Genomic DNA, 26378 nt, shown 5'->3' with positions numbered 1-26378 from the left:
GTACATATCCCGCTCCCGAAGCTACATCCATAATCAGTAGACCGTTCTGATTGGAGAATGAACAAGAAACTATGAAAATCAGTTTTTAGCTTCTATGTTTGTGCTAGAGGTCTGCTATTGGGCCAACACACACGCTATGATTCTAAACACATTCGTTAAATCAATGCTTGCAGCTCTGTTAGTCCAATAATATTATTTTGGTTTGAAATATTAATTGTCTTTTACATTTTGTACCAAATAAAGTATTTTTAATAAAGTGTGTGTTTGAATTTTTCCATCATGATGATAAACTTGAATCGCCTTCGTTTGTGAAATCCATAAAGAAAACTACATTCTGCCATTTATGGTCTCATTTTGATGACGTCAGAAAACTGCGTAAATAACAAGTTATTTGACGGAGTTGCTAAACACTGCCACGAGTGAACTTGACCGATTTTACAGATTTAAACCTGGTTGTAGTCATTTAAACCCCGTTATGTCTTCAGGGGAAGGATTTAAGGTGAGTCAGAATTATTTGTGCATGCTCATGTTAGATTAGCACACTGTCAAACGCTGCCTATTGCCTTATCTGTTTGCTTAAATCTGTTGTAAATTCGCCGCAAGCAGCATATCGAAATGGAATCTTCACAGGACCTTAATGTTTTTGTTTACATTCTTTTTTTTGTCTCTTTAGGTATCATCTTTGAAAGACAAAGTGACTTTGATCACAGGTGCCAGCTCGGGCATCGGGGCAGGGACAAGCATCATGTTCGCTAAACTTGGTGCCTTGCTCGCATTGAACGGGCGCGACGTGGAAAACCTCACCAACATAGCAAAACAGTGCACGGACCTGGGTGCTGCGGAGGTACAGTCCAGTGTGCAATTCATGTCATTGTCATGTTGATACAAAGTAACAGATCATTTACGCTGACATGGTGTAGTATTTGTTACAGAGTAGCTAACTATAACGTTCTACGTTCAGCCCTTCTGCCCAGGTGGGTGGGTTGTCACTATAGTAGAATGGTCTAAATTAAAATGTGCAAAATCCGCACCGAGGTATAGACTCCGGTTGGATATTCGCCTGTAGCTGTCCTTACGTCCACCAACAGCAGTTAACATAACCATTGCTCCCTAAAACTTTATAAACGGGTTCTAGCTAACCCGATGGCACACATTGCACACTTTTTTTTTGGTGGATTTACATCTCGCACTATTTTAAATTATTTATTTACATTTTTGAATTTCAATTGTCCTGACCTCAAACAAGGTTCAGAATGTCCACTGACTACCCTTCTATATTGCACACCTTTTTCAGCTCACACGATTTTAAATAAATTTTTCCAAATGTAACATTTCAATAATTCCTTGGTCATGTGACCTACTGACTACAAACAAGGTTCAGAATGTACACTCAGTGGACCTACACTTTGCACACCCTTTAGTTTGTCCATTTACATCTCACATGATTTTACATGAACTTTGTAATTCAATAGCTCTTTGGTCATGTGACCTACTGGACTCAAATTACTTTCAGAATGTCAACGGACTGGTGGAAACGGGCGCCGCGAGGCATCCAGTGAGGTAATGCGACCGATCCCGGAGAAGCTGGCGGAGCTCCGGGGAGAGTTCTCGTTTATTTGTGACGTGCAGGGTTCCCTGGAATAGGTTCGCCCCGATAGAGGGACCCAAGCCCTGGAAAGTGTTGCGGTTTCGGTGCCGTCCGGTGAGCTCTCCCTGGCCCTTGTAAATCCAGGGGAGAGGGTGTAAATCTTACGCCAGGCCGTACCCATATCCGCAGCAGGTCTCCAAGGTGAACAGCCTCTGGCAGGTGGGGAGTTTGACTGGGGAGGTGCACCTGTCAAACAGTAATGCAGGTGTCCTAAGGCGAGCTTAGGGAGGACATAAACTTCCCGTGGAGCAGAAGGGCTAAAGCTCGCTTGATCTTGACTTTCAGTATGAATACAGACTGTGAAAGCGGGGCCTCACGATCCTTCTGAATTTTTGGCTTTTAAGCAGGAGGTATCAAATTTTAACACAGTGATAACTGGCTTGTGGCGGCCTAGCGTTCATAGTGACGTGGCTTTTTGATCCTTCGATGTCGGCTCTTCCTATCATTGTGAATCAGAATTCACCAAGCGTTGATCACTCGTAGACGACCTGATTCTGGGTCAGGGTTTAATACGTAGCAGAGCAGCTCACTCGCTGCGATCTATTGAAAGTCAGCCCTCGATCCAAACATTTGTCGGGGACGGAAGGCATCTTCCTCCACCATCCTCCTCCTTTACTTACGGTTTACCAGGTCCACGGAGAAGGGCCAGAGGCCAGACACAGAGTGTGAGAGAGCCCAGGCAGGTGGGTAGAAGGCATAAGACATTGACATGGGGCTCTGGATAGGTTGGGGGCTAGGTGGTGGTCGCCCGTCCTCTGGTGGGACTGTGAGTGAGGTTGGGACTCGCTGTGGAAGTCAAAAGGTTACCAGGTGCACGAGGAGACCTCCCCCAAGGCGGGGGGCACTCAGAGTCTGAGCAGGAGCGGCCGGACACGGACTGGGGCAGCACTCAGGCTGTGGAGGTTGGGTTGGGGACTTCGTCTCTGAGTGGATAAAAGCGGGCAGGTCACCAGGTGCCCAGAGCTTATTTCAGTTTACCAGGTGCACAAGGAGGCCTCCATCAAGGCAGGGGGCACTCAGATTCCAAGCAGTGGCGGCCGGACTCAGGCCATGGAGGTTGGCGTGGGGACTTGGGTGGGTTACCAGGAGCACAGAGCCTGTTTCAAATTACCAGGTGCCAAGAGCCTGTTTCGGGTTACCAGGTGCACGTGGTTCCTGACAGCGGGACAATAGACATCTTAGTAATTCCAGGGAGTAAGCTATATTCTAAGGCCAAGGGAGAGGGGTGTTGACCGGGTAGGGAGAATAGGTCTGGAGGTCTGTAGTTCCAGGGAATAAGCTATACACTCTCAGGCCCAGGGAGAAGGTGGGCAGGGAGTGTAGGCCTAGAGGCCAGGAGTGTCTGCCTGGAGGTCAGGAAGGCCCAAGTGAATAGGTGTGTAAGTGACACGGTCCTTCAGGGGGGCAGAGCAGGCAAATTAATGTAAAATCGTGTGAGATGAAAATGGACAAACAAAAGGGTGTGCAATGTTCAGGCCCACTGTTTTGACGTTCTGAACCTTGTTTGAAGTCAGTAGGTCACATGACCAAGGAGCTATTGAAATTCTGAAGTTTACAAAATGTATGTAAAAACATGTGAAATGACAATGGACAAACTAAAGGGTGTGCAATATAGGAGGGTAGTCAGTGGACATTCTGAACCTTGTTTGAGTCCAGTAGGTCACAGTCCAAGGAGCTATTGAAATTCAAATGTTAAAAAAAGTTTGTACTTTTTACGCTGCCTAACTAATTCAACTAGGAATACAAAATGCTGCTCACATTTCCACGTTTATTAGCATTGCAAAGCAAATTAATGTCCAAATTGTGAAAATAAGACCTGTGCAATGTTGTGTGCAATTTTTCCAACATCATGACACTTATTTGGAGCCTGTGGCTCAAGTGGTTTGAAAGCTATTGAGGTTTGGAAGCGTGAATATCCGTCAAATATCCAACTTGAAGCTGTCTTTACCTTGGTAAAATCCGCCCACTAGTTCCCTTGGCGAGCTATATCGAACCCCCCTAATTGCAATACCTGTATTATGACAGTACCACACTAACAAAAGTGATGAATGAGTAACATGATTTGTCCATTGCTGCCCACCAGCCCTTGCTTGTACCAGGGGACCTGACCAACGAGGACACCGTAAAGAAGACAGTGGAACTGACCATTGCCCACTTTGGCCGGCTGGATGTGCTGATCAATAGTGCTGGCATTCTGGCCATGGGCAGCATTGAGACAGGTGACCTGGCTCAGTATGACAAGGTCATGAACGTCAACGTCAGGTAGGATTAGCAGACCTATAATACCCTGAATAATAGACTTCATGATAGACTGAAGATTATATGTAACGTAGGGCCTTGAATGACAATCTAGGGCACCGCAAACTAAAAAATAAGCTTTCATTAGATGAAGCCTGAAATCTATGTTCTGTGTTTATTAATTGCAGTGCATTGTTATGCAAAATCATGTACGAGAAGATCATGTCAGTATTTGTCAGACACTAACATCTCTACTTGGACTGTCCCCCCCCCCTTTCTTTCTTAATGTTTGTGTTATTCCACAGATCAGTGTACCATCTGACTCAGCTGTGTGTGCCCCACCTCATCAGGACTAAGGGTTCTATTGTCAATGTGTCCAGTGTCAACGGGCAACGATCAGTAAGTATTACCAGACCATCGGGGGTTTGTGTGTGTTTCTGTGTCATTCTTTTGTAGCGGAGGCAAGTCAGACTCATGCTGTCTTGATGAGGTAGCCCTGCCTCTGACAAAAAAAATTAAAATAATCCTGCCCGAAATGGAAATGTACTCCTAGCCTTATGGTTAAGATGTTGGATTCCCAAACAGGAGACTGAACTTCAGATCCCACCTGTGACACTATTCCAGTATGATTTCTGATGCACACAATTGTACATTTGTTTCTAGTTCCCAGGTGTCCTTGCCTATTGTATGTCCAAGTCCGCTATTGACCAATTCACACGATGCATAGCACTTGGTAAGAATTATTTGTTTTTCTCCCATTCACTTTTCATTCTATTTTCTGTAATATGTGTTATTATAGTGGGTGAAAATAAAGGAGATACTCATACGACTCATATTTCTCCCAGAGCTAGCGTCGAAGCAGGTGCGAGTGAACTCTGTCTGGTATGTCAAGTCTGTTTTGCTACTTAATTATTATTTGTTATGTAGTTATTACGACCATATTGATCTCTATCTCTCTCTGTTGTCTTTCCCCTTCCAGTCCTGGTGTGATCATAACAGATGTCCACAGGAGAGCAGGCCTGGATGAGGAGCAGTATGCTCAGGTAACCTACTATGTTATACAGGGACCTAAACACATTGTTTTACAAGGTTGTGTTCACTGGATGACGTTCCAAAATGTATGTACTGTATATTGTAAAATGTCAATGTTTAGAGAGCTCATGGCTTACTATATGACAGAGAATGTTGTCAGTCACCTAGTTATAATGCAATATCTTTCTGTCTCTCCGAACGCACTCACTTGCTCTCTCCTACCCCGTCTCTCTTTCTCTCCATTTTCCTCTCTCCTCCCCCTTCAGTTCCTTGAGAAGTGTAAGCAGACCCACGCCCTGGGGAGACCAGGTGAGGTGGAGGAGGTGGCCCATGCCATAGCCTTCCTGGCGTCAGATGCTGCCACCTTCATTACCGGGGTCAACCTACCTGTGGATGGGGGGCGCCACGCCATGTGTCCAAGATAATATCCTGTGACATGATCATTGACTGGCAGCCGATACAAACCTGAACTGTCTCCCTTGGTTTGTGTCATTTAAAAAATATATATTTTGAGTCTAGACAGACAGAATATAATGAAATGTATAGTATGCCCTAGTATGCTATAAAAGTGAAATCATGTCAAGATCCTTTAGTTCTTCTGTGTTCAACATGACTGTACGCTTAGATGGGAGATTGGGTTTCAAACTGGAACATGAGTGCCCTCGTGGTGAAGATGTGAAGTGTAAGAATTTTTATACTTTAAAAGGGAAAACTTTTCATATTTCAGTTGCAATAATACATTCACTATTTTACAACAACAACAAAACAAAAAGCCTATTGACAACTTTTATTGAAAACTAACTCCGTTCAAGGTGTCTTTGTAGCTAACAATTTTAAATGTTAAAACACAATGGTCTTCTTGGGTTTCAAATATTTATTGAACACCTGAATGTTGAAGAAAAGGAAAGTGAAAACTAGAAGCTGCAATATTTTGAAGCAGACAGAGGATCTGCAAAGATGAATGAATGAATGAGCATTATAACCACTAACATCTATCCGTTAACCTAAACACAAATCTGCTGTCTCACTCAGATGTGTTAAAGTAATGAAAGAAATGCAAATGGAGGGCTCTGAGTTGTGTGATGAGAGGTATTCTGAGTTTATGGTTGGTTGGTCTGTAGATTATCACAAACATGATCAACAATAAGGTAAAACAGTAAGTGTCAAAGCATTAAACGGTCCAAATACAGTACAGTTTTGAAGAAGAAAAAAGATCACGAAATCCACGAAGCCCCAAATGTATGCAAAAAAAAAAAAAGCTCTGATGATGGGAAGTGTAATAGATGACAAAGTCGCAAAACCCATGGACATTAAATAACATAAATTAGCATGTTGGGATCCACTGTATACAACAAAAAGCTTTGCATAATTATATACATTCAACAAGTAATAAAAACAAGACCTAAATCTTCAATAATAGCTTCAGACTCGGACAAAGGGGATACAATGATGATGCAGGGGAAAAATGCTGTTATGTTAGCTTGAAAAGTGAGTTTGATTTTTTAAAATTACTTGCATTTGTAATGTATAAAAAAAAATCCCTTTTGAAGTATAAAAGGCATGTAGATATATTCTGTCAAGATTAAACATGACCCACCACGGGAGTCGGTTAATTATTTTAGCACAAGGTATCAGGTGTCATCTCAGTTGAAAGCACCATAGCTAGATGAGAGATGGGAGGTAGACAGACTGACACTCTTCTGGATCCACTCTCTCTTACAAGCTTCAATTCACTTGACTAGGGAAACGCACATCCAAAATGTTTGTGTGTGTGAACGCAATCGTTTTTCATAGCCTGGTGGGCATTTCTTCTGCACCAAGTCACAAGTAGATTCATACCTCATCTGCAGACTAGGCAGGAGAAGATGGCTGGAAAGCATACACCTGTGGATGTCTGATAGGAACTATTCCTACACCTGAATGTTATGATTACTATTATATCCAATGTTTTGAGATCACTGTAAACCTGAATTGCTTTGAAAAGTTGCAGAACGAGATGTCTATTGCACGTTTATATTAAGATATACACGTAACATGTATAAATAATATGTGTATGTGTGACATTTAACAAGATAAGATGTACTGCATAATATGTATAATCTCGTTCCCTATTACTTCATACATCTTTCATTACATGTTGAGTGCAGACCATGAAAAGGAATAATTTAAAAACGTTGTCCAAGTGTGATGTCAGAAGAGAGATTTTCATATTATTTTCTCTCACTCTGGCATTCAGGGCTCATACTGTGCAACAGTAAAACAAGTCCCTGAAAGAAGCCAAAGTTTAATATCTTCTCCTCAGGCAGGCAGTAGAAACTATAGTGCGAGATGCCCCATTGTATCTCTGCAGTTTCTCCTGGTCAGTCCCTCAATGGCGCCCCCTTTCTGTTTCTGCAGTCCGAGCATATGCTGCAGGGTAAGGGACCTGACCTGCCCTTCATCTCCTGATGGGCCCCAGTATATGGGGACAGGGAGCCCCTCCTAACCTCCACCATCCCCCTTAAGTCACTCCTATGAGGAGGCTGTGTATGTAATGTATTTTGAGCTTCTATAACAACAGGCCTCTATAGGAAGCACACAGGGCCAACCTCTAGGTGGTAGTGCGAGCCAGGCTCTGTGGCTGGTAGGTTATACACGTTCAGGATGGGGAGTAAGTTGGGGTCCTGGGTCTGGAAGATGAAATGGGTCTGGTGCCAGCGGCCATCTTTGATCTGAAAGACGAGGAGGTTCTGCTGGTTAGAAAATCTTTGAGATAAGAGAACAAAACAATTTGAATATTGGAGCACGGAGTATAAAACAAAATGCAGAGACTGAACAGTATTTGGTCATGCTTTGCACTATTTGCAGATTGATATGAAATAAAGTGCCTTCAGAGAGTATTCAGTCGCATCCCTGGACCTTTTCAGATTTTTGTTACAGCCTTAATTTAAAATGGATTTAATTCAGATTTTTGTCACCATTTCAAAGCGGAATTATGTTTTTTAAATGTTTTACCAATTAATAGAAAATGAAATATCTTGAGTCAATAAGTATTCAACCCCTTTGTTATGGCAATCCTAAATAAGTTCAGGAGTAAAAATGTGCTTAAGTCACAAGTTGCACAGACTTACTCTGTGTGAAATAGTGTTTATAAAGATGTTTGAATGTCTACCTCATCTCTGTACTCCACACACACACACACAATTATCTGTAAGGTCCCTCATTCAAGCAGTGAATTTCAAACTCAGATTCAACCACAAAGACCAGGGTTTTTTCCCCAATGCCTCAGAAAGAAGGGTACCTATTGGTAGATGCGTTTAAAAAAACAAAAGACATTGACCATCCCTTTGAGCGTGGTGAAGTTATTATTAGTTACACTTTGGATGGTGTATCAATACATCCAGTTACAGAAATAATACAGGCGTCCTTCCTAACGCAGTTGCCGGAGAGGAGAGAAAACGCTCAAGGATTTCACTATAAGGCCAATGGTCACTTTAAAACAGTTACAGAGTTTAATGGCTGTGATAGGAGAAACCTGATGGATCAACAACATTATAGTTACTCCATTATACTAATATAATTGACAGAGTGAAAAGAAGGAAGCCTGACAAAACAAATATTCCAAGACATACATCCTGTTTGCAACAAGGCGCTAAAGTAATACTGTAAAAAATATAGCAAATCCAATTCAACACATTACTGAGTACCACTCCATATTTTCAAGCATAGTGATGGCTGTATCATGTTACAGGTGTGCTTGTAATCATTAATGACTGGGGAGTTTTTCAGGATGAAAATTAAACAAAATACAGCTAAGCACAGGCAAAATCCTAGAGGAAAACCTGGTTCAGTCTGCTTTCCACCAGACACAGATTAATTCACCTTTCAGCGGGACAATAACCTAAAGCACAAGGCCAAATATACACTGGAGTTGCTTACCAAGAAGACAGTGGATGTTCCTGAGTGGCTGAGTTATAGTTTTGACTAAAATCTACTTGAAAATCTATGGCAAGACCTGAAAATTGGTGTCTAACAATGACCAACAACCAATTTGACAGAGCTTAACATTTTTTTAAATAATAATGGGCAAATGTTGCACAATCCAGGTGTGGAAAGCTTTTAGAGACTTACCCAGAAACACTCAGGTCTAATCGGTGCCAAAGCTGCTTCTATTTGCTTCTATTTTCAATTTTTTTAAATAAAAATGGCAAAAAAAACATGATTTCACTTTGTCATTATGGGGTATTGTGTGTAGATGGGTGAGACATTTTTATTTTATTCAGGCTGTAACACAACAAATTGTGAAATAAGTCAAAGGGTATGAATAATTTCTGAAGGCACTGTACAACTGGGTAATTACATTCTGGTTAGATAAGTCATAATAGAGTATCCTTATTACATGGTATACTGGCGCATTTATGCAAAGTGTTGCAGAGCAATCTTTGACTGGTCAACATACCCAGCAGTCATCCCTCACAACGTGGGGCTCTAAGAGTCCTCCAGCCTGGATCATGTCTCCACTCCAGGCCTTGAAGCGCACAGCGGTGGGGGAGGGCTCCAGGGAGGAACTGTTGGCCCACACAGGGACGTTCAGGCAGTGGATGGTGACGTGTTGCACTGCCTCGGAGCTCAGGAGGTGGAGGAAGTTAATTTGGATGCGACCTACACCAATCTCCAGCTGCAGGCAGAGACGAACGTCAACTACCGTTACAATTCCATCCGTAGTCTCTTGTGACAGACGAAACACCAGCAGGCATGCAAGATTTGGTTCTAGGTGCCGAGATGACTAAATCCCCCAAAATCCTATTTGAACTTAAAGGTTAGGGCTTGTCAAAAAGCCACAAAAGACAGGAAATTCAAATGAGCCATATAGTGAGAGCAATAGAGGTTGATGCTGACCTTGGATACTGTGATGGGTTTCAGACAGGTCTGGCCGCCGCTGCTGAAGTTACACGTCACTTCGATTGTGTCAGCCGAGCAGCCGAGGTTTGGGTCGACCCAGTAAGTGCCTTAAGGGAGGGAAAATAAACTGAGTGAAAAGGGATTTTGGATACAGGAGTAGTGTAATTTCACCAGAGTGGGCACATATTGACAGCTGAGTTCTGAGGGGCTATGGCAAGGATGTAGTGCTTTTGGAAGAGGTGTCACTAGCTTCGTCAGGTATATAGACGTATTGTTTATGCTGCAGTTATAGCACATATGAGCCCAGAGTCACGTGCAGGTTAAAATATTGGCCCTAGGACCTAGTAACTGAATAAATTAACCTTATATTTTTCTGTGGAAATAATGTCACAGCTTTTCATGTCTTTCAGTCGACATTAGTTCCAACTTCCTTACCATCGTTCATCCTCTGTTCACAGTCCTTGAGGTCTCGGCAGATGCGTGCTGGGTTGTCGTGGGTGCCTAGCGGGTTCTTCAGGCTCTGGATCAGTGTGCTGAGGTAGTGGAGGGTCTTGAAGATCTCTGTACCCTGGTGGTCCAACATGGGCAGGTCCATGACATGGTAACTCTTGAATGGAATGAGGACAACGGTCACACAGCACCAATAGGAGATAAATTGCCTCTGTATAAGGCAGACACATGATAATGTGCTAAAATGTATGAAGACAAAGTCAACATATGGGGAGCCTACAGTAGCCCATAATCATTGATTTGTAAGAGACTTACATCTACCTCCATATAACAGGCACCATGTTTGATGTGCACCACATTTTACACACCGACATTAACACACACAATTATCCTCTGGCCACATTGATGAATTCCCAAGGGATCATCTCACAGAGTACTCACCTCTGACCTCAGTGCAGCATGGGAATCAATAATGACTTGGAAAGCAGCTCCAATAGCCTCCTTTCTCTGGAAGAGATGACAAAATGACACAGTAAGACCACACTGGAACACTTACTTTCACGCCTCTTCATCCTTCCTGACACAGTCAAGTTTTAACATAAAGCAGACTTACAAATGTCAGAGAACCAGGGAGACCCTAGAAACCAAAGGAAATAGAAAGTGGGTTTTAATGTATTGTGCAGTCATAGTACAGTATACAAAATAATTAATATTAAAATTAGGTTAACACTGCCACAGAGTAACATAAATAACACAAAGGACTTACTGGGGACCCGGGTGGTCCACGTGGACCAGGAAGGCCCCTTGGTCCTTGCACCCCCTGTTTATGAAAAGAAACAGAAACACGATTGGATTAATAAACCCCCAATACACTAGACAATAATACTCCAACTGGGGACTGGTCTTGACCAATCAATATCGTGGATTTCATAATCTAAACTCCTTTACCAGGAGAAGCAAAAGCAGCATCAAGCAGCAGCCCAGCAGTCATCTCTCACTGTCTGAAATTATTCCACAACAGGGAAAGGGAAAGGGCTTTGGGCGTTGAAGCTAAATGTACTTTAAGTAGTGTGCTCTCCATACTAAGCAATGGGTTGTGTCCGAAATGGTACCCACTATATAGGGAATAGAGTGCCATTTCAGACAAAACCTGGGTCTATAGGGGATCGGATTTATCAAAGATATGGACACGCACCGTCTCCCCTCGACTCCCTTTGTCACCTTGGGGTCCCTGATGGGGAGAGAGAAAAGAAAGAGGGGAAATCCCTCCATTATTGCCAAATAAGAGAGAGGGTTAACATGTGTTGCATATCAGAAGGTATGAGATTTAATGATGTACATACTGGACTACCACTGGGTCCGATGATACCAACTGGGCCTATGGCACCAACATTGCCCTGAGAGAGAGAAAAACCATGGTGATAAAGTAGAAGTAGAATCATTTTACCTGGCCTAACCAGGGGGAAAAAATGGCTTTGTAGTTACAGCTACAGCCCAGAGTTTTCGCTGTACAGGTAAAAACTCAGGATCATAATGTCCACATTTTTCTTTTCTCTTCTTACCATCAATCCATGTGGCCCTTTTGGTCCTTGTATCCCGGCTGGGCCGAGATCTCCTGGAGGTCCCTATGGAGATACAACAGCCAGGTCACTCGTTATGCAAGTCAGTATTCAACGTCCATCCATGTCTGAGGAGTCAGGAGATGTGGAAACTGGCCACTAGAGGCAACAGTGAGGGCTTTAACCTTCATTCATGTTTCGATTTTGCTAGGGTGTTGTGGACGGGGAAGCATCTGTCTTCCGATTCCAAAGGTTGCAAGTTTGAATCCAGCGATAAAAAGTTGTTTTTGATATTTTTGTTTTAAGCTTATCACAAACCTTAACCCTTACCTTAACGATTCGGAGTTAATGCCTAAACTTAACCTTCAACACTTCACTTTGGAACAAGTTTGAAATTTGATGTTTGGGTTAACGTCTAATTCTGACATGAATCTGAGAACTTGTTGAATACAAATACATGTGTTGACAAACATACATGTTGATAATGCACACTGAATGTGAAGTATGACGATATGGGCCAAATGAGTGGAAGGTTGCACCATATCATCTGTTTAGCATCCTCTGTTGTGTGAATGTGCGTACACTGTATATCAAACTGAAACACTAGGAAAATCTCCAAGTGGAGCACTGGCAGTCATACAACACACTAAATTACTGCCTAAAAGTTCAGTAAAGCCTGCTAACGTCTCTGTTTTCTCAGCTGGCCAGCACCTGCAGAGCAACATCACTACAGAGTAGCAGAGTAACAAAAGTTATGGCATGTTAAGTGACGTTATGCGTGGGTGCGTTTAATTTATTGTGGACCGTTCTTCTGTCCAAATGCAGCAGTCTTTAATTCTGATTTATCCCTTTCAGGGCAAAAACAAAAAATGCTACCAAATCGTTTGAGGCTTTAAATTCCTCTCAAACTCTCTAATAATCTCCAGCCAATCTCTGATTTACCACTGAAAATGGGTTATGCTTTTTGGCGTTGTTTTATCAGAACCATATTTTTGGCCAACTGAGAAGGAGAGGGTCCTTCACTAGAGACATTTAACTATTTTAAATGTTTCTGCAAGTATTAATTCAAGAGCAAGATGTGTTTGTTGTGTTTCATTCATTCACCATTGCAGGATTTTTTCTGGATCAAAAAAGGGCTTAGGTGGTGGGTGTGGCAGGGGGCGTGGTAGGAGGCGTGGCAATGAGCGTGGTCGGCCGTTGCGTGGCTATATTTGAAAGAACATTTTCTCGACGCTGCAGAGAATATGACGAAATTTATGCTAATTTCCTGCAATTCTACAAATTTCTCCCTGGTGCTGAGAATTTGTTTTGTAGTTTAAAAGCTAACTGCCTCCAACTCGACACATTTTGCCATGCAACTGAGAGAAAATGTTGCAGTTTTAAAGCTTGCGATTCAATATAATGTGCCATGGCGTTGAGATAACATTTTACAGTTTTAAAGCTAGTTTCCTGCAATTCTATGCATTTTGCCATGTTATCCAGTTTTGCTGTGTTCTTTTGCTCAAACATAAAACAATTAATACTGCTAAATTAATTGTTTTGGGAATTTTCAATTCTCCCTGACTGTCTCCTTTTATTTTGGTGATTGTTAGTTGCCACTAGATTATATTGTAAAAATATATATACGTCCATTATCTTCTCTACATACTTTATATCTGGTTTTAGTTGTTTAAGTTTATACTTAAAACATTTTTCCATCCCGAAAATTAATGAGAGAAAAAGAGAAAGAGAGAGAGCAGAAGAGAGAGAAATAGAGAGAGAAAGAGGGAAAGAGAACAACCACAATTAGTGAAATAGCTTCCATTAAAGAAAACCCTCTGAGTTCTATTAGATCTCTGAATCCACAATATGGCTATGGTCAATAATATCAAAGGCTGGACTGAAATCTAACAGTACAGTTCCCACACTCTTATTATTATCCATTTCTTTCAACCAATCAGTAATTTGTGACAGTGAATGCCCTTCTCTATAAATAAGCATGCTGAAAGTCTGTTTATAATTTGTTTACAGTGAAATAACATTGTATTTGATCAAACACATTTTTTTCCAACAATTTGCTAAGAACTGGCAGCAAGCTTATAGGTCTGCTGTTAGACCCAGTAAAGGCCGCTTTCCAACTCTTGGGTAGCGGAAATACTTTGGCTTCTCTCCAGGTCTGAGGACAAAGACTTTCCTCTAGGCTCAGATTAAAGATATGACAGATAGGAGTGGCTATAGAGTCGGCTGCCATCCTAAGTAGCTTTCCATCTAAGTTGTCAATGCCAGGAGGTTTGTCAAGATTGATTGATAACAATCATTTTTCCACCACTCCCACACTAACTTTACAGAATTCCAACTTGCAATGCTTTTCTTTCATTATTTCCTTTTGTGTGCGTGAATATGATGGCTCACTGTTCGTTGTTGGTATTTCCTGGCCAAGTTAGCCCACTTTGCCAATAAAGTAATCATTAAAATAATTGGCAACATCAAATGGTTTTGTGATGAATAAGCCATCTGATTTGATGAAAGATGAGGTTGAATTTGTCTTTCTGCTCATAATTTCTTAGCCAAGAGAGAATGGCATGCATAGTATTTATATCAGCCCACTTCTTGGTCACAGACACCTTCAAAAAAAAAAAGGTAGGGGTGTGGAGCAGAAAACCTGTCAGTATCTGGTGTGACCACCATTTGCCTCATGCACCACGACACATCTCCTTCGCATAGAGTTGATCAGGTTGTTGATTGTGGCCTGTGGAATATTGTCCCTCTCCTCTTCAATGGCTGCGCGAAGTTGCTGGATATTGGCGGGAACTGGAACACACTGTCGTACACGTCGATCCATAGCGTCCCAAACGTGCTCAATGGGTGACATGTCTGGTGAGTAAGCAACCCATGGAAGAAACTTTTGTGTACAGACCCTTACAACATGGGGCTGTGCATTATCGTGCTGAAAAATGGGACGATGGCGGTGGATGAATGGCATGGCAATGGGCCTCAGGATCTCGTCACGGTATTTCTACTGTAAATACATTTGTACACAACATTTGAGAGAAGCGTATGGAACATTTCTGGGATCTTTATTTTAGTTAATGAAACATGGGACCAACAGTTTACGTGTTACGTTTATATTTTTGTTGAGTATATAGAGCGAAAGAGAGAGAAAGAGAAGAGAAAGAGAGAGAGAGAACAACCACAATTAGTGAAAGAGAGAATATATATATATTTTTTATTTTTTTTGCTTTCCACACCTGGATTGTGCAACATTTGCCCATTATTCTTTTCAAAATTCTACAAGCTACGTCAAATTGGTTGTTGATCATTGCTAGACAACCATTTTCAGGTCTTGCCATAGATTTTCAAGTAGATTTAAGTCAAAACTGTAACTCTGCCACTCAGGAACAGTGCTGTTGTGGTGACCGTATTACCGCCACATCGGCGGTCACAATCCATGAAGGCAGTCAAATTCCACATGACCATTTAGTCTCAGTAATTAGGAATCCAAAGTTCTGATGCTGCTGTTGGTTATTAGTAGCCTGCCAAACTTGCTAACTGCCTGGTACTCAGCACTCTGTTGTCCCTCTAATCACTCTGACATCAATGCAAATGTAATCGAAAATCTAATCAAAGACTTCATGAGAACCCATGAGCTCATGTAATCGCAACATTTCTATAGGTTATGCAATTGTGTGAGAAAACAGAGTGATGGCCTCTATTAAAAAGAGGTTCCCAACAGCTTTCTATAGGCTCGGCCTACTATATTTAGTTCCAAACTTTCCTAATATTAATCATATTGTTTATCTTTACAACAGGAGTATAGCCTACCTGGCTGGCATGAAAATGAACCGTGGGAAAAGTCATTTTTTTGCGACTTTTTTGAATCACACCTCATGTAGCCTAGCCCATAGTCCTATATGTTTTAATAAGGTTTGTATCACAACTAAAGTGGCCAAATTAAGCACATTCATCTGCTTTACAAGGGCTGTAGAGCCTAACTGGCATACAGAAGCAGCACGTGAGTTTATAGCCTACTGCCGTGTGCGCATTGCTGCGCTTATAATGTGAAGAAATACTGTAGAAATGTATTAACATTTTAAGCTAAAAGTTCTGAACTGTTGCGTAAGCCTAACTGCATAAAACAGTTTTTTTATGCCAATGTTTGTATTCATTTGGGATCTATCGCATTCCACAACTGTCCTAGACTATGTTTGGAATATTTATTTTATCACACAGAATAAGTCAACTTTTGTACTATGGGAATAGTAGATTGACATAGGCTAATGCTTTTGCTGTTCGTTAGGCCTACTCATCTTGTTGGCTGATTTGCCCAAAATATAACGCTTCAGGACAAAAATGTAATTCCTTTGCCACATTTTTTTGCAGTATTACTTTAGTGCCTTGTTGCAAGCAGGATGCATGTTTTGGAATATTTATATTCTGTACAGGCTTCCTTCTTTTTACTCAATTGGGTTAGTATTGTGGAGTAACTACAATGTTGTTGATCCATCCTCAGTTTTCTCCTTTCACAACCATTAAACTCTGTAACTGTTTTAAAGTCACCATTGGCCTCATAGTATAATCCCTGAGCGGTTTCCTTCCTCTCTGGCAACTGAGTTTGTAGTGACTGGGTGTATTGATACACCATCCAAAGTGTAATTAATAACTTTACCATGCTCAAATGGATATTTATTTATTTATTTTTACCCATCTAGAAGTAGGTGCCCTTTCTTTGCAAAGCATTTTGGGCTCCCGAGTGGCGCAGCCGTCTAAGGCACTGCATCGCAGTACAAGAGGCGTCACTACAGTTCCTGGTTTGATTCCAGGCTGTATCACATCCGACCGTGATTGGGAGTCCCATAGGGCAGCGCATAATTGGCCCAGCGTAGTCTGGATTTAGCCGGGGTAGGCCGCCATTGTAAATAAGAATTTGTTCTTAACTGACTTGCCTAGTTAAATAAAGGTTACATTTAAAAATACATTTTAATAATTGAAAACCTCCCTGGTCTTTGTGGTTGACTCTGTGTTTGAAACTCACTGCTCGACTGAGGGACCTTACACATAATTGTATGTGTGGCGTACAGAGATGAGATAGTCATTCAAAAATCATGTTAAACACTATTATTGCACACAAAGTGAGTCCATGCAACTTATTATGTGATTTATTAAGCACATTTTTACTCCTGAACTTATTTAGGCTTTTCATAACAAAGGGGTTGAATACTTATTGACTCAAGACATTTCAGCTTTTCATTTGTAATTAATTTGTTAATTTAATCCATTTTAAATTCAGTCTGTAACACAACAAAATGTGGAAAAAGTCAATGGGTGTGAATACTTTATGCTGGGACTGTAATTAGATTATTGCTCATGCCACAGCATAAAACAGGTGCATTCAGAATGTTCTAGCGAGTCCATGTCTGAAAGGGGAGCTGTTGTTTTAGCACCTGATAATGCCAAGCTGTTATTGTTTTATCTTGCACCCTTTGCACAATAAATCAAGTTGTATTCTCAGTGTATGTTTTAAGCCTTTAAGCGCACAAGGTGACAGCCAGCCTTGTCACACCCACGTTTACGGATTAGGTCATTCTTGTGGGGGAAACTTTATAGATGATTAATGAATTGTTTCATTTGATCATGTGACTCAGGTGGGAGATGAAAACAGAGGGAAGTGTAGCGTACCTTTGGTCCAAACATTCCGAGAACCCCTGGGTACCCTGATTCACCTGTGTCACCCTGAGGAGAGGAGAGAGACGGAAACATCTTCATCTTTATCACCAGCATCATCACATATTCTAGTCATTACCATAAATCTGTGGTCATTACTCATTACTAACCAAATAACTTTTGAGTTACAGATGCAAACGATGACAAACCGGTTTGGTGACCAAGAATTTTCAGTCAAGTGAGACTGAACAGGGCTACATAATGAGCAACTTCTTCTCTGACTTCGCACTATTGCTATGTTACTCACAGGCTGTCCTTTGGGCCCCTGGTGACCCTGTTTCCCTGGCAACCCCATTCCACCAATGTGGCCTCTTTTCCCTAAAGGTCCAGTTTGGCCTGGGAGACCCCTCTCACCCTGTGACACACACACACATGGACAGAAAACAGTTTTAATGGAATAACAAGCAAAGTGCATATTCCTTTTTCTTAACACCTTAAACAATGTCTAACATGATAAACATGATGGGTCTCTATAGTTCATTGGAGCATGTTCTCTTCTCTCTCACCTTCGATCCAAAGAGGCCCTGATCTCCTGGAAGCCCTGGCACGCCCGTTTTACCGTGGTTTCCAGCTTTGCCGATAATACCAAACTCTCCGTCGTCCCCTTGCTCACCCTGAGGAGTGATCACACAGAGCTGATGATGACTGAAGCCTTACAGAAAACATAACTTGAGCATTAAGATGCATTGATATTTACGAGCACGTAGAGAGAACATTCGCTAAGTCTTTTGTTAGACCATGCTTCGATATTGATAGGATCGAAAGAAAGGAGTGCTGCTCTCGGATCAGCTTTCTCCATTTAAATCTTACCATAACATTAGAACTATTCCACAATACTGACCACGAATCAGCTCCTAGAGAGATATTACCACCTATGGCTGCAAATAGGCTATTGAAGCAGCTTATTGTGGTTACCCAATAATAGTGCACTAAATCATTGCACACATGTTATCACACATCATGAAACACATTGAGGCAAGCCTTTTTTGTGAGTACATACCGTGCATAATGGCAATAATGACTATAGTTGCTCTGCGAAACTCCTTATTTTGGTGAGTACCAAATGTATTTTGATGTTATAACATCTGCAGAGTAGGTTAATGGGACTTTGAATTGTAGGATCCTGGGTGTCAGGATCTCCTCAAGCCCAGATACTGTTTCATTGCAGCCGTACTTATTAATGCAGTCATCTCGGTTTTCATTTGAAGCATCATTTTTTCCTTCACTTGTTTGTAGCAATTGCAAATACTTTGTATTTTTAGTCAACTTCGTTCTGAAGTTATTCGCAGTCACAGTCAGACGGATAGCTTAAATATCTTGATTCTATATTCAGCGGAGATCTTTTGTGAACAAAGTGATGTGGAAGGGCAAAAAAGCATCTAACGATGCACTTTGGGCTGCACTATGAGTGTTCTGGATCACTCGTAGATGTGCAACAGTATTTAAGTATGTTACCAAAGAAAGGCTCTGGGAAACACCTTGGCTACTAAAGAAACATTCTAAGAAGGTTCTAACGATGGTCTTAATGCTAAAAAGGCTCTGGGAAATGAGGCCCTGGTCATTTCAGTCAGGGAGGAGTACACAGTTATTGTCTGTTCTTACCTTTACTCCTTTGTCTCCGTCTTTCCCAGGATGGCCGTCCATTCCAGGCTGGCCCTCAAGGCCTTCTCTGCCCACAACTCCCTTTGGGCCAGGATGACCCTCTGGACCCTAGGAAATACACAGAAATAAGCATATATACTGTATCATAACCTGCATTCTAGTACATAAGAAATCTCTCCGGCGAACCATCAAACAGGCAAAGCGTTAATACAGGGCTAAGACTGAATCCTACTACAAAGGGAAACACAGCCATGAGCTGCCCAGTGACACAAGCCTACCAGATGAGCTAAATGACTTCTATGCGTGCTTTGAGGCAAGCAACACAGAAGCATGCTTGAGAGCACCAGCTGTTCCGGACAACTGTGTGATCATGCTCTCTGTAGCCGATGTGAGTAAGACCTTCAAACAGGTCAACATTCACAAGGCCGCAAGGTCAGATGGATTACCAGGACGTGTACTCAGAGCACTCGTGTACTCGGTCCCTGACCGAGTCTGTAATACCAAAACGTTTCAAGCAGAACACAATAGTCCCTGTGCCCAAGAACACCAAGGTAACCTGCCTAAATGACTACAGACACGTAGCACTCACATCTGTAGTCATGAAGTGCTTTGAAAGGCTGGTCATGGCTCACATCAACACCATTATCCCAGAAACCCTAGACCCACTCTAATTTTCATACCTCCCAAACAGATCCATAGATGATGCAATCTCTATTGCACTCCACTCTGCCCTTTCCCACCTGGACAAAAGGAACACTTATGTGAGAATGCTATTCATTGACTACAGCTCAGCATTCAACACCCTAGAGCCCTCAAAGCTCATCACTAAGTTAAGGACCCTGACTAAACACCTCCCTGTGCAACTGGATCCTGGACTTCCTGACGGCTGCCCCCAGGTGGTAAGGGTAGGTAACAACACAACTGCCACACTGATCCTCAACATGGTGGAACCTCAGGGGTGTGTGCTCAGTCCCCTCTTGTACTCCCCGTTCACCTATGACTGCATGGCCAAGCACGACTCCAACACCATCATTAAGTTTGCCGACAACACAACAGTGTTAGGCCTGATCACCGACAACGATGAGACAGCCTATAGGGAGGAGGTCAGACACCTGGCAGTGTGGTGCCAGGATAACAACCTCTCCCTCAACGTGATCAAGACAAAGGAGATGATCGTGGACTATAGGAAAAGGAGGACCGAGCACGCCCCCCTCAATGACGGGACTGTAGTGGAGCAGGTTGAGAGCTTCAAGTTCCTTGAGGCAACTGCTTGGCAGACCTGCCTCTGATCGCAAGGCACTACAGGGGGTAGTGCGTACGGCCCAGTACATCACTGGGGCCAAGCTTCCAGCCAATCAGTACCTCTATACCAGGCGGTATCAGAGGAAGGCCCTAAAAATTGCCAAAGACTCCAGCCACCCTAGTCATAGACTGTTCCTTCTGCTACCGCACGGCAAGCGGTACCAGAGTGCCAAGTCTAGTTCCAAAAGGCTTCTTAACAGCTTCTACCCCCAAGCCATAAGACTCTTGAACAGCTAACCAAATGGCTACCCAGACTATTTTTTATTTATTTATTGTTTACTTCAGTTTATTTAGTAAATAGTTTCTTAACACTTATTTATTTTCTTAAAACTGCTTTGATGGTTAAGGGCTTGTAAGTAAGCATTTCACTGTAAGGTTGTATTCGGCGCATGTGACAATTACAATTTGATTTGATTCAATCAATGAATCAATCAATTAAATTAGGTACACGTTGCATTGCTTTACAAACTAGGTGTCCCACTTACCAGTGGTCCTTTGGTCCCAGATTCACCTCGCTTCCCCCATTTGCCTTTCTGACCCTGGAGTAGATCAGAGTACACAACAGTCAACAACCAACTGTGACATGATGTCATCATACCATAGGTTAAAATCAATCACACTGTGTCTGGTTCAAACACATGTCATGATGTGAAGTGAACAGGTGTTATGGTATACAATGACACTGGATACTACAGATATGTTGTTACTTGTCAAGGTCTGTTGTCCTTACTTGATCACCTTTGGATCCTTTTGGCCCCTGTATTCCCCTTGATCCAGGATGTCCCTACAATAGGAATGCATACATGATGAATAGCTGGATACTGTATTTATGTGGATACTGTCAGTGTAAGTAATCACATATTAGCAGGTCATGAACATAACCATTGGCTCACAGGTAGTCCAGTTGCTCCAGCCTTGCCTCTTTCTCCATCCAGTCCTGGCTGGCCCTGAGAAGTAGATGTGTGTTAACATTTCCACGCATGAAGCAAGTTTATTCCAGTAAAGTAACTTTCTTACTAGATTGGTTATTACCCCTATTTTATACAGTATATCCTGGCCAATGAAAGAATAACGTCAAACGATGTCCCACTCACTAAGTATCCGGGGTCACCTGGTTCTCCTCGGACTCCCCTGTCTCCAGTAGGACCCTTGTTTCAGATGAGAAACATACACAATGAAGCATATAGATAATTAGCTACAGCAGCACACCAACACCAAACACTGCTGTAGGCGGAGGGATACATGATGTGAGGAACTCACTCTGTCACCTTGTGGACCAGGAGGGCCTTCCACCTTACTGTCCTCCCCCTGTTCCCCCTGGAAATAAATATACAGGAAAACATATGTAGTTTTTTATGCATTGTATGTATGATCATTGCTGCAGAACCAATTTGCCTCCAGGACAATACATTTAAACTTCAAACTTGAACTTGAGACTGTGTAAGGTGAAATTATGTGAAATTTAATTGGATTCAAAAACAATGGAGTATTCAAATAAATCGAGGACTTTTGTTGACAGTAAACCGGCAGCTTCCAATTAAATGGAATCAAGATTGCATTAAACGTTCCAGTGGACTTTACAGGGACTGATGAATGATGTGGGATGCTTGTAGTATTATATAGTGCATGTGCTGTGTATGTGCTTGGTGATATAGAAGAGGAAACAGGGGAGAAGGGATCCAAAACTTAATGATTTATGAGCAGTGGCACAATTTGGGTCTCATTAGAAAGTAAGCAAGGTTGTCAAATGTCATTATGAGTTTATCATTATCGGTAAACAGGAAACTGCTTAATATCGAAGTCCTATTTATCACAACTGAACCATGATTGATCTCCTGAATAATGATGACAATGAGTATTCCAAAGCAGTTTGTGGCCAATGTCCCCTGAGTTAATGAGATGTGCCTTGGTGCATGCCATCAAACAATTATATTTGATCACTTCTTGCAGGATTATCAAACTATAACAACAACACAGGCAGTGAGATCGACTCTCTCAGTGTATGCACACATGCAGCTATTACCAATGGGTAGGGCTAGGAGTTTTCCTGACCAACTGACCTGACCAGGAGAAACTCTGGAACCCTAAAGTTTTGTACCTACCTAGTCAGGATAGACTAGCCATACCAATTTGTTATAACAGGATATGTGGGACATAATGTGGATTGACCATAGAACAGACAAACAAAATAACAGACAGTGTTGGGTCAGTCATCACTAAACCCAAACCGTCACAGGCCATGAGTCCAGGCCCACTTGGATAGTAGAATTTGAGATAGCTATTACAAACAGACAGGACTGTGGGAAGTGTACCTTTTCACCTTTTGGTCCAGGAGGTCCCAGTGTGCCCTGTCGTCCTGTGTGGCCCTAAAATAACAGATGGTGTAAGTCATCATCGAGCACAACTCAATACCTCTGACTTAGTTTGGGCAACCTATTGTGCAAAATATCACAGACGACAATGCTCTCTACTGATCAATCATCTTTAGTTTTTCTAGATTCAACAAAAATCTCAGTAATATTGAGTCGAAGACACCCAATTCAATGATATAAGGGTAATTCTTACCTCATATCCTGGCATGCCTGGTTCGCCTTGTTGGCCCATTCTACCCGGGGAACCCTGTGAACATCACATGATCCGTCTTAGTGACCTACAACACTAAGAAACCTCCACATCAGAATCAGATCTGTAGAAGAGCCTTACCACTGGTCCAATGGTTCCTCTCGATCCTTTCGGCCCGACAAATCCTGCCTCTCCTTGTTCACCAATTGGCCCAGTCTCTCCTAGGTGACCCATATGACCCTTGCTGCCCTGGAGAACGGTCGCCAATGAGCAGGCATACAATATTAGCAAGGTCACCTTTCAGTCACTAGGAAGTGGTGGGTGGATAGATGTACTATGTCAACTGTCCATTTTAAAACTGCCCATTGGCTGAGCACTTTAATCATAGTGTGGTGGCTTGGAAGGCCATTGACCCTTATGTCTGTTGACCACAATTACAAGCAGTCATCAAACTTTCTTTACAAAACAAGACTATGGTAAAACGACTAACAGGTTTCAGGGAATTAAATGAGAGTGTCAGACGGAGGCCTATTAAATAACTGCAGGCACTGAGCTGACATACAGTACATACCTTCTCCCCTGGTTTTCCTCTTTCACCAAATTTGCCAGGTTTACCCTCCTGACCCTGGAAGACATGAGTCAAAAGACCATTACTTGAACTGCAATAAACATATAATAACATATGACGAAGACAAGGCAATGGTTAGAACAATGTCATAAGCAGTTTGCTTTCTACTCTTAAGAAAGTAAAACAATTGTTTGTTGGAGAGACAAAGAAGTGTTATGAATCCTACAGTATTTGGCACATAGTAGACTACATTGTTCATCCGACAACCAGTGGAGTTAAGTCATCAGTCTGACTTACGTGAACCTGAGAGTCATGTACAGGAAAGGTAAGGTTACATTTCAGGAATGTAATAATCCTACGTTTGGACACTCACCCTCAAGCCCACTAAGCCAGGAGGTCCAGGAGACCCTTCCTTTCCTTTCAGTCCGATCTCACCCCTCTCTCCTTTACCCCCCTCCGGTCCCATGTCACCCTTCTCGCCCTGAGCACAGAACCATAGGGAAGATGCACTCAGACGTGACCAGATACAATTACAATACTTCACTGGTGTAGGTCTTGGTGGTAGTAACAAATATTCAAATAACTTTGAAGGCCGACGTGGAGAAGTGTTCCATGTGAACAGCAGTTGAATATGGTGCAGACGTGCATCTGTGAGTTTTAAGGCATTAAGCCACTGCACTCATAGTAGAGTTGTCCTGCATCGTTTGACTGACAATTGGTAATATGTCGATTGCTGGAGAGAGGATGATGATGCGCGTGTGTGCGAGCAAGAGCTTCTGTATGTGTGTGTGTGTGCGTGCGTGTGTTCATGCACAACACAACACTTACTATCCAGCAGCTTGGCTCAGATGGATATGAAACCTCCTTGTGCTTCTCTGAATCACCACTGTATTTCTATCAAAACTCCTGACAGACGGAAGAGCTCAAAATAGGCCAGCTGCCTATTTATTTTCACCCAGTGTCAACAGAATACAGTACATATACAGTACTTGAGTCTGACTGAAAATAACTGTCATTCCAGCTAAGTGTACAGTACAGTTCATTATCTTCATATGAATATAGCTGTGATGATCTAATAAAGGTTTGAATCGCCTTCTCTTGTGAATGGCTGATTGAAATAATGAAAGTTATCATAAAAACACCCTCTTCTGATTTACAAATCATTGGCTATCACATGGCTGAATCCTATTTGGAGATACAAGGGTGCAACTCTGGCAGGGCCTCCCGAGTGGCACAGTGGTCTAAAGCACTGCATCGCTGGAGGTTCTGGGTTCGAGTCCAGGCTCTGTCGCAGCCGTCCGCGACCGGAAGACCCATGGGGCGGCGCACAATTAGCCCAGCGTAGTCTGGGTTAGGGGAGTGTTTTGCGGCCAGGGATGTCCTTGTCCCATTGTGCACTAGTGACTCCTGTGGCGGGCCTGGCGCAGTGCACGCTGACACGGTTGCCAGGTGCACAGTGTTTCCTCCGACACATTGGTGCGGCTGGATTCTGGGTTAAGTGGGCATTGTGTCAAGAAGCAGTGCGGCTTGGTTGGGTTGTGTTTCGGAGGACGCACGGCTCTCGACCTTCTTCTTTCCCGGTCCGTACGGGAGTTGCAGCGATGAGACATGCCTGTAACTACCCATTGGGGAGAAAAATGGGTGGCACCAAAATTGTCCACTGATGTCAAAGTTTATACAGGCAGCCCAATTCAGATCTTTTGCCAATTATTCGTACATCTGATAACTATCTGATTTTTTCCAGAATGTGTAAACAAAAAAACCCACATGGAATCTGGACTTTTGACATCCGAATTATATCACCTTCTTAGGGTGGCTGTGAAAACACAGCCAAAGAGACAATGACTGTCAACTCTTGGCCGAGACTTTCAACTCAAGTTAGTCATTGTGATGGATCCTATTACCATAGTGTTATCTCTTACCTTAGGTCCATCTGGTCCACTCTGTCCAGCCTCCCCATCGATTCCCATCTCACCCTGAAGTAGAGGAGGGTTCAGTACAAGTTAATAAGGCCAATGTTACTACTAGAGGAATCACCAACATGGGTACAAGTGAACTTTGGGGTACCCACCCTCTGTCCGATGAGGCCCTGCTCTCCGAGGTTTCCCGCTGGTCCAAGGGCACCCTGTCACACAGATCAATAACACACTAGCACATGGATTGTGTGGCCTATGGACATGCATACAGTAGATTGATATACAGACTATTACTGGTTCGGTAAGTTAGGGCATTGGAAGTGAGATGTTGAGTGACCCCTTGATAGAAGTGTTGTTGAATACATCAACTATTTTTCTGAGCAGTTGAGGGTATTATCGTACCTTCTCTCCGGGTTCTCCTGGCAATCCCCACTCCCCAACCTTTCCAGGGGGACCCTGTCATAGAAAAATCCCCATTGACAATCAAACACAGATAGTGTTCAGGCTCCAATGACCAATGCCTATGTGAATGGCACACTACACGGGCAATTACAATAACCTATAGAAGCCACAATACTACCGTTTGGCATGTTTATGGAGTGTGGTGAAACTTACCTTGAGGCCCATCTGTCCCAGGGGACCCATTGTTCCTGGTGGCCCAGTTGGTCCCTAGGATGATAAGACAGAGGCAGTGTAGTGATGATTGAACACAAAAATACATAGGCCTATGCAGCCCTTATATCATAGTAACTACACTTGAATAACTAAGTACATTGCGGATAAAAAAACTACACCGGAATAACTAAGTACATTGTAGATAATAAGCAAATGTAAGGGAACACAGCAAGGATAGAAATGTGAAACAGGCAGCAAGGATTATAACGCGAAAGAGGCAGCGAGGATAAAAACGTGAAAACGAT

General features: G+C 42.5%; 2 protein-coding genes across 7 annotated transcripts in view; one reads left to right on the top strand and one right to left on the bottom strand.

Moving 5' to 3' along the window:
- The first annotated feature begins 339 nt into the window (after positions 1–339).
- On the top strand, positions 340–6522 carry zgc:101858 (SDR_c11 domain-containing protein). The gene is made up of 8 exons (XM_021606574.3): positions 340–499; positions 674–844; positions 3732–3910; positions 4192–4285; positions 4550–4619; positions 4732–4768; positions 4866–4929; positions 5185–6522. The coding sequence occupies exons 1-8, from the start codon at positions 476–478 to the stop codon at positions 5341–5343; spliced, it is 798 nt and encodes a 265-aa protein (XP_021462249.1). The 5' UTR covers positions 340–475; the 3' UTR covers positions 5344–6522.
- Positions 5778–26378, bottom strand: part of col27a1b (collagen, type XXVII, alpha 1b) — a 141049-nt gene continuing 120448 nt past the window's right edge. For 3 of the 6 annotated variants that reach the window (XM_021606572.3, XM_090237968.1, XM_090237969.1), the window contains 28 exons: positions 26074–26127; positions 25861–25914; positions 25614–25667; positions 25465–25518; positions 23916–24023; positions 23546–23599; positions 23116–23223; positions 22978–23031; positions 22725–22778; positions 21673–21729; positions 21507–21560; positions 21306–21359; positions 21143–21196; positions 20898–20951; positions 19111–19218; positions 18015–18122; positions 17756–17863; positions 17464–17517; positions 11812–11874; positions 11593–11646; positions 11445–11480; positions 11016–11069; positions 10863–10886; positions 10691–10756; positions 10235–10406; positions 9797–9906; positions 9357–9575; positions 5778–7629 (listed from right to left, as the gene is read on the bottom strand). In XM_021606572.3, the coding sequence (XP_021462247.3) occupies positions 7483–7629; positions 9357–9575; positions 9797–9906; positions 10235–10406; positions 10691–10756; positions 10863–10886; positions 11016–11069; positions 11445–11480; positions 11593–11646; positions 11812–11874; positions 17464–17517; positions 17756–17863; positions 18015–18122; positions 19111–19218; positions 20898–20951; positions 21143–21196; positions 21306–21359; positions 21507–21560; positions 21673–21729; positions 22725–22778; positions 22978–23031; positions 23116–23223; positions 23546–23599; positions 23916–24023; positions 25465–25518; positions 25614–25667; positions 25861–25914; positions 26074–26127 (2190 nt within the window). In that variant the 3' untranslated portion in view covers positions 5778–7482. Of the gene's footprint in view, positions 7630–9356; positions 9576–9796; positions 9907–10234; positions 10407–10690; positions 10757–10862; positions 10887–10985; positions 11070–11444; positions 11481–11592; positions 11647–11811; positions 11875–17463; positions 17518–17755; positions 17864–18014; positions 18123–19110; positions 19219–20897; positions 20952–21142; positions 21197–21305; positions 21360–21506; positions 21561–21672; positions 21730–22724; positions 22779–22977; positions 23032–23115; positions 23224–23545; positions 23600–23915; positions 24024–25464; positions 25519–25613; positions 25668–25860; positions 25915–26073; positions 26128–26378 lie in introns of those variants that run through there. The other 3 variants (XR_016496680.1, XR_016496681.1, XR_016496682.1) reach the window with 3 other exon arrangements.

Source organism: Oncorhynchus mykiss, chromosome 6, assembly GCF_057628025.1.
Source record: "Oncorhynchus mykiss isolate SJ-2025 chromosome 6, ASM5762802v1, whole genome shotgun sequence".
Lineage (NCBI taxonomy): Eukaryota > Metazoa > Chordata > Actinopteri > Salmoniformes > Salmonidae > Oncorhynchus > Oncorhynchus mykiss.
The sequence above is the reverse complement of the archived record's forward strand: the minus strand, read 5'-3'. Positions and strand labels throughout refer to the sequence as shown.